The sequence below is a fragment of the Trachypithecus francoisi genome, unplaced genomic scaffold, assembly GCF_009764315.1.
Source record: "Trachypithecus francoisi isolate TF-2019V2 unplaced genomic scaffold, Tfra_2.0 Lachesis_group3, whole genome shotgun sequence".
Classification (NCBI taxonomy): domain Eukaryota; kingdom Metazoa; phylum Chordata; class Mammalia; order Primates; family Cercopithecidae; genus Trachypithecus; species Trachypithecus francoisi.
The window spans coordinates 99955250-99962546 of record NW_022681468.1 but is presented as its reverse complement, the minus strand read 5'-3'; the positions used below and the strand labels follow the sequence as shown (position 1 = coordinate 99962546).

The following is a 7297-nucleotide window of genomic DNA, read 5'->3' as shown; positions in this document are numbered from 1 at the left end:
TTACTGTCTCTTGGCACAAGGTGGAGTATGAAATCCGCCTCTGCCTTCCAGGCTTTTCCAATGCCAAGACCTGCAGGGCCACCAGTTGTGAGTCCCCTCCCGCACTGACTACTCCCGCAACAGGACACGAGGGAAGCTGAACCTGTCGGGACACCGCGCCGGGCACGCTCGGCAATTCCGAGCGCGTGCTCATCGGCAATCCCAAGCGCGAGTTCGGACAGGCAGCGCCCCCCTCCGACTGTGAGGGGTGACATTCTAGAACTCCGCACGCTTCCCAGCACCCCTTGAGTCTTCATCTTACACCCCGCCCGCGGGCACCCGGACGGCGGAAGTGAGCCGCGAGGGCGGAACTTGTTGTTACGGGTAACGGAAGTGTGGCGGCGTTGGGTTGAGCGGGCTTTTTGGAAGTTTGTGGCGGAGGTGAGGTCGTGGTGACTGCAGAGCGGCTCGCGAGTTTCTCTGGCTCGGGCTGTGGGACTGGGCCCCTAGGAGGGAGCGGTTCCGTGGGGGAAAGGAGGCTCGTGTTCTGACTTGGCGTTCTGTGGCCTGGAAAGTAGACGGTCTCCGCTGTCTCCCGCTGCCTGCTTCAGCTTTCGCAGTTCCCTCCTAGGGGTGTGCCTCAGTGGGAGCCCCTCCTGTTAAATTCTTCTCCCTTGGTCGAGGTTCAGCTCTTCTGAGAAATTTCCCTTAACCTTGCTTTGCATTTGTTGTCCGGTCACGGTCTCCATCACCAGCTGCTGCGTGTTATAGTTTCTGTATTTGCGTTCACGGCTTGTTAACTGAAGAACCCGGAAGGGAAGGCCGCGGCGTTTCCCGCCGGCGGGGCTCTGCCATTCTCGGATCTTGACTTCAGTTCTCTGATGCTCTCCGGTGTCTCTTGACAAGAAATTTACTTCGCGCTCAGGGAATTCACAGCCACCCGCCTGTGGTCTTACCTCTGGTTTTAGGATGATTTTAGCAAATGTGCCTAGATTGATTTAAACGTATTCCCCTCCGAAGCCGCCTGTCCCTTCTGGCTGGACACCTTATTAGGTTGGTGTGCCCTATTTGCATCCAGTAGTTCAAAGCATGAGATCTTGGAGTCTGGAGCTGGACAGACTTGGGTTTCACTTCTCTCTGTGCCACGTGCTAGCCTTCTAATCTTGGGGGAAATTCCCTAATATCTGAATCCCAAAAATTGTTCATTTAAAATGGGGCTAATATTACACCTACCTAATAGGTGGTGTTGTGAGGGTCATGTTAATGAACGTAAAGTGTTGGGCCCAGTGTCTTCCCTATTATAGGGGTTCAATAATTTGTTCAACAAATATTTGTTAGTTACCTAGTTTGAGCTAGGTAGTGTTAAGTGCTGGAGATACAGTGATAAAAACAGCTACGGTCTCTGTCCTTACGGGACTTATAGTCTAGTGGGAGATAACATTTGTTAATCTGATAATTACACATGTAATATTAAAAATTGGTGACAGTATGTAAGAGAGTTTACTGGTGCCATGAGAGGATGTACTACAGAAACGTTTAACCTAGACTGAGCTTTATATATATATATATATTTTTTTTTTTTTTTTTTTTTTTTTGAGATGGAGTCTCGCTCTGTCGCCAGGCTGGAGTGCAGTGGCGCTATCTTGGCTCACTGCAACCTCCACCTTCTGAGTTCAAGTGATTCTCCTGCCTCAGCCTCCCGAGTAGCTGGGACCACGGGTGTGCATCACCACGCCCAGCTAATTTTTTTGTACTTTTAGTAGAGACGGGGTTTCACCATGTTGGCCAGGATGGTCTTGATCTCTTGACCTCGTGATCCGCCCTCTTTGGCCTCCCAAAATGCCGAGATTACAGGCGTGAGCTACTGCGCCCGGCCTAGATTGACCTTTTGAGGAGATGTGTATTGAGCTGAGATTTGAAGAATTTGTAGGAATTAGTAATAAAAGATTAGGGGGCAGTGGATGGAAAGAGGAATATTTATTTAAGTTCCAGATGGAAACATGTGGAAGGGCCTGTGGCAGAAAGAACTTGGAGATTTAAAGGACTGGAAGCAATTCTGTATGGCTGGAGCAGAGTGATGAAGGGGAGTTAGGCATGGGTCAGACTTGGCAGGACTTAATTTTATCCTTACTTAACGATTTGGGACTGATAAGAAAGCAATGGAAGCCACTGAAGAACTTTAAGATGAGGATGGCATGGAGGGAAGATAAGTCAGATAATCAGGTTTGTGTTTCAAAAACATCACTTTAGTGGCTGCATAGAAGGGGACAAGTTAGGAAACGATTGCAGTAGTTCAGGTGAGAGATGATGGGGGTTTGGAGTAATGTGTCTGTAGTGGAGATGAAGAAAAGTAGACAGATTTGGGAGATTTTTAGTAGGTAACATTGACAGGACTTGGAATGGATGTGGTGAAGGATGAAGGCAAAGTTGTTAAGAATGTTACCCAGGTTTCTGGTTTGAGCAGCTGAGTGGATGATGGTACCATTTATGGAGACGGGAAACACAGGAGGAAGAAGAGGAACAGATTTTCTTTCTACTAGGCTGTATTTCCCCCTTCTATTTTCATAGCTACTCACTGAATTCTACCTGCTTCATGTGCCTCCATTTCATCCCATCTTTTCTATTCTCCAGCCACCACCCTAGTACAAGTCTTTATTATTTCCACTAAAATAACGTTCAAATGGTCTCTTAGCATTTGCTGTTTCTCCTTACCTTCTCCCCACTTTAATCTGCACAAAGATGCTAGTTTCTGTTTCTTCAAACACTTGCAATCTTGTGAGATTGTCTTTTGCTCAGAATTTTTTAATGGTTCTCAGTGATTTACGAAATAGAATCTAAATTCCTTAACCTGTTTACTCCCAGCCTATCTTTCCAGCCTTCCTACTCACTATTTTCCTACTTGGATTCTATCTCAGCCATTTTACTCATTTTCCCCAAATAAATTTCTCATTTCCCATATGAATGCCTTTGTTCATAATACCCTTCTCAATAATGTATACAATCTGGTTGTCTTGACTATTTAAATTTAATCTCTAAGTTCCAGTTCAAGCTTTCCTCTGATGGGAAGCCTTGACAGTTAAGAACACAATTACGTCTTTTACCTTGTTAACTTCTCACCTTTTCTTTCTTTTTTTCTTTTTTTTTTTTTTTAGACGGAGCCTCGCTCTGTCACCCAGGCTGGAGTGCAGTGGTGCGATCTCGGCTCATTGCAAGCTCCACCTCCCGGGTTCACGCCATTCTCCTGCCTCAGCCTCCCAAGTAGCTGGGACTACAGGCGCCTCCCACCACATCCGGCTAATTTTTTGTGTGTTTTTAGTAGAGACAGACAGGGTTTCACCGTGTTAGCCAGGATGGTCTTGATCTCCTGACGTAGTGATGTGCCTGCCTCAGCTTCCCAAAGTGCTGGGATTACAGGCGTAAACCACCGTGCCCCACCTCTATTTTTTTGTTTTTTTGAGGCAGGGTCTTACCTTGTTGCCTAGGCTGGAATATAGTGGCATGATCGTAGCTCACTGCAGCGTCACACTCTTGGGCTCTCCTTCTCACTTGTTTTTATACCATTTAATTGGCATATAGCATTTATGGTGCTATTGGTTCATTTATTTGTCAAATACTTTATTACATGCTTATGATAATATATAATGTATTACATACTTGATATGCTGTTAAGTGGAAGCTTTGTTCTAGGTAGTATGGTGAGCAGATGATAACAAGTGTGGGCAAAAATTATGAAACCACTTGATTAGAATGTAGGTTCCTAATAAGGCAATTCCAGGGAATTTTCAAGATTATTTTGGTTAGCTTAAGAATCATCTCGCCACTGAACTTAAGAAGAAGAAGAAAAAAAAAATCACCTACTCAAAGATAGTTAGTCCTAAGTTTGTTGAGCACCCATTGCATAATAGGTATGAAATATTCAGTTAACAGGGAAGGAAAAAAAATCAAGTTTGTTCATTTCTGGAATCTTCACCCACCTCTGATGCTTTTCCCTTATAGTTCTGTGATATGAGCAACAATGGACCAGAAGATTTTATCTCTAGCAGCAGAAAAAACAGCAGACAAACTGCAAGAATTTCTTCAAACCCTGAGAGAAGATGATGTGAGTATTAGGAAGCATGTTCTGCTAAAAGTTAAGTGTCAGGCGTGATGACACATTCAAAGGACATGTGAGAAAGAAAAATGCTGCGTCTTCATCTACTCCCCATTCACCGTAGGAGACAAGGATTTATTTAATAATAATTTATAGAGGTAAAGAAATTGGGGTGAGGGAGTGAGAGAAATAGACAACTTGAGGGCATTTGTGACCAAATTTAAACCTGAAATAGCCTAAGAATAGAATGCTTTTACAACTGTATTTATAAAAGCAAATTAGTATACTTTTATCATCCTTAGAACCATCCTATTTGAAGATAATATCCAGACTATAGTTATTGATTGAGACATTAGTTTTGCATTTTGATGCTTCTCTGTATTTTTCCTTAAGTTTATAAGCAGCAAAATATTTTGAGATTATTAGTAAAAATTAGGGCCTCTGTTTTCACTATAAGTGTAGGATTATAAAGTGGGATAGTAATTGCCTTATATGTTAGGCTGTTTATTCTTCCTAATGTTCTTTCTCAGCTCCTTTTTCCATAATAAATGATTTCATCCTATCCAGGTCCCTGCCTGGAAAAGAATCCCTCTTCAAGGTATATGTATAAACAAGTAAAGACATTGAGTATCATGGGGTTTTTTTCTTTGTCAGTTGATGAGTATTATGTTTTTAAGGGAATTTTTATGTGTTAGTGTTGTAGTTATTGAAGCAAGGTGCATCTTAGCCTGTGTTATCTGACATACTAGGAATTGATGTAGGGTTGCTCTTTGATTTTTTTTTCTTTGAAATTATTGAAGACTGCCTTTATAGCTATTTTTTGAGATGGCTTGTTGCATGAGTTGTAACTTGAATCATTCTATAGACAAGATTCATTGAAACCAGCATTTAAATTATTTATTTAAAGTTTCATGCCTCAAATTGAAGACATGAACACTGTCAAATTGAAGACAGTGTTCCAGTTGTATTCTGAGTCTAGGATAGAGTAGTGCTAATATTTCCCTCATTTTTCCATTAATGCAAAATCAGCTTTTTAGCAGCAACATTATATTGTAGTCTCATTGCTCTTATTATTTATTTATTTATTTATTTTTGTATTTTTAATAGAGACAGTTTCACCATGGCCAGGCTGGTCTTGAACTCCTGACCTCAGGTGATCCGCCTGCCTCAGCCTCCCAGAGTGCTGGGATTATAGGTGTGAGCCACCATGCCTGGCCTTATTTTTGTATATGTTGATATTAAGCTAAGTTTCCTTTATCTCTGAAGTCCTTTTAGAACCCATGTTAAAAATGATATATGGGCCAGGCATGGTGGCTTATATGTGTTTAAGAAGAAAATATATTATCAAAGTTCTCTGCGTATATTTCAAATATTCTTTATATTTTCCACCTCTTTACAATCTGTGCTTTTTTTAGTTATCCTTAGCTCTGTTCATTAATTTTATGTTCATAAAAATTAATCATGTGTCATATACTAGAGCACAAAGAAAACATGGGTAGGTCCCATAAGGTAGAATTATTACAAACTATTCTCTGTGATCACAATGCAATAAAACTGGAAATGAAAACTGAAACTAAAAGTCAAAAAACAAAAGACACTTTTACCTGGAAATTAAAATGCCTTCTAAATAACTCTTGGATGAAAAGAGATACAAACAGAAATTACAGGATTTTTGAAGAATAATTACAGATAACAAAAATACTATATGTTAAAATCCATGGAATAATGTTAAAAACAACAGTGTTTAACAAATGAAATAATGAAATCAATACAAATGAAATAATGAAAATAAATTCCCAACTCAAAAACCTAGAAAAAAGTAAACAACAACAAAAAACACAAAGAAACTACTAGAGATAAAAGTGGAAATTAATGGCCGGGCGCGGTGGCTCAAGCCTGTAATCCCAGCACTTTGGGAGGCCGAGACGGGCGGATCACAGGGTCAGGAGATTGAGACCATCCTGGCTAACATGGTGAAACCCCGTCTCTACTAAAAAATACAAAAAACTAGCCGGGCGAGGTGGCGGGCGCCTGTAGTCCCAGCTACTCGGTAGGCTGAGGCAGGAGAATGGTGGGAATCCGGGAGGCGGAGCTTGCAGTGAGCTGAGATCCGGCCACTGCACTCCAGCCCGGCGAGAGAGCGAGACTCCGTCTCAAAAAAAAAAAAAAAAAAAAAAAAGTGGAAATTAATAGAGAACAGAAAAATAGTGGATCAGATTAATCAAAATCTTGGTTCTTTGAGGGAAAAAAACACCATTAATTAATATAATAAAACAGTGGAGTAAAAACATGCACAAAATGAGAAATGACAAGGGAGAAACGCTGTTAATACAGAGAAAATCTCAAAAAATACTGTGAGACGACAGTACATTTCTGTGCAAATAAATGTGAAAACCTGGAGGAAATGGATAATTTCTTAGGCACATACAGTTTAATAAAATTGAGCCAATTTGAGATGGAAAGCTTAAGCAGACCAGTTTCCATGGAAGAAAAGAGACAGTTACGAAGGAACTACTTCATATAAAAACACCAGGCCCAGATAGTTTGACAGGAAACTTCTGTCAAAACTTTAAAGATCAGGTAGATAGTCCTAATGCTACATAAATTGTTTCAGAGCATAAATAATAAAGGAAAACTTCCAAGTACTTTGAATGAAGCAAGTATAACATTGAATTAAACAAATATAACATTGATTTTTTATGCTGTCTTTATCAGGTATAACCCTAAACCTCATAAAGATAGCATAGAAAAAAGAGGTTATAGACTAATATCACTTATGAAGATTGATATAAAAGTCTTAAATATTAAGGGACAGATTGCAACACCACATTTTTAAAAATATACCATGATCAAGTGGGATTTAATAGCAGGAATACAAGGTTGGTTCAATATTTGAAAGTATATTACTATAAAGATTATACGATTATCTTCATGGATCACAGAAAGCCTTCGACAAAATTCAACACTCATTCCTAATAAAAACTTGAGAAAATCAGAATGGGTGGCTGTTTCCTTTACATCATGAAATGTATATATCTAAATTCTAGAGTCAGCATCTTAGTGGGAAACCATAGAGGCATTTCCTCTAAGGCTGGGAACAAAGCAATGATGCCTGCTGTCTCCACTACTGTGTAATGTTCTGGTTGGCTAGCCTATGCAGTTAACCTAGAGAAAACAATCACAGGCATGATAATAGAAACATAAAAGCTGAACGCGGTGGCTCACACC

General features: G+C 40.5%; 1 protein-coding gene across 7 annotated transcripts in view; it reads left to right on the top strand.

The window, feature by feature from the left end:
* The first annotated feature begins 342 nt into the window (after positions 1-342).
* The window catches only part of FANCI (FA complementation group I), a 92896-nt gene continuing 85941 nt past the window's right edge, over positions 343-7297 (top strand). For 4 of the 7 annotated variants that reach the window (XR_004431837.1, XR_004431836.1, XM_033189062.1 and 1 more), the window contains exons 1-2: positions 348-420; positions 3976-4108. Coding sequence is in view for 4 of the 7 variants with exons in the window: in XM_033189062.1 (XP_033044953.1) it covers positions 3995-4108 (114 nt within the window). In the remaining 3 variants the exon portion in view is untranslated. Of the gene's footprint in view, positions 421-3975; positions 4109-7297 lie in introns of all 7 variants that reach the window. The other 3 variants (XR_004431838.1, XM_033189061.1, XM_033189063.1) reach the window with 2 other exon arrangements.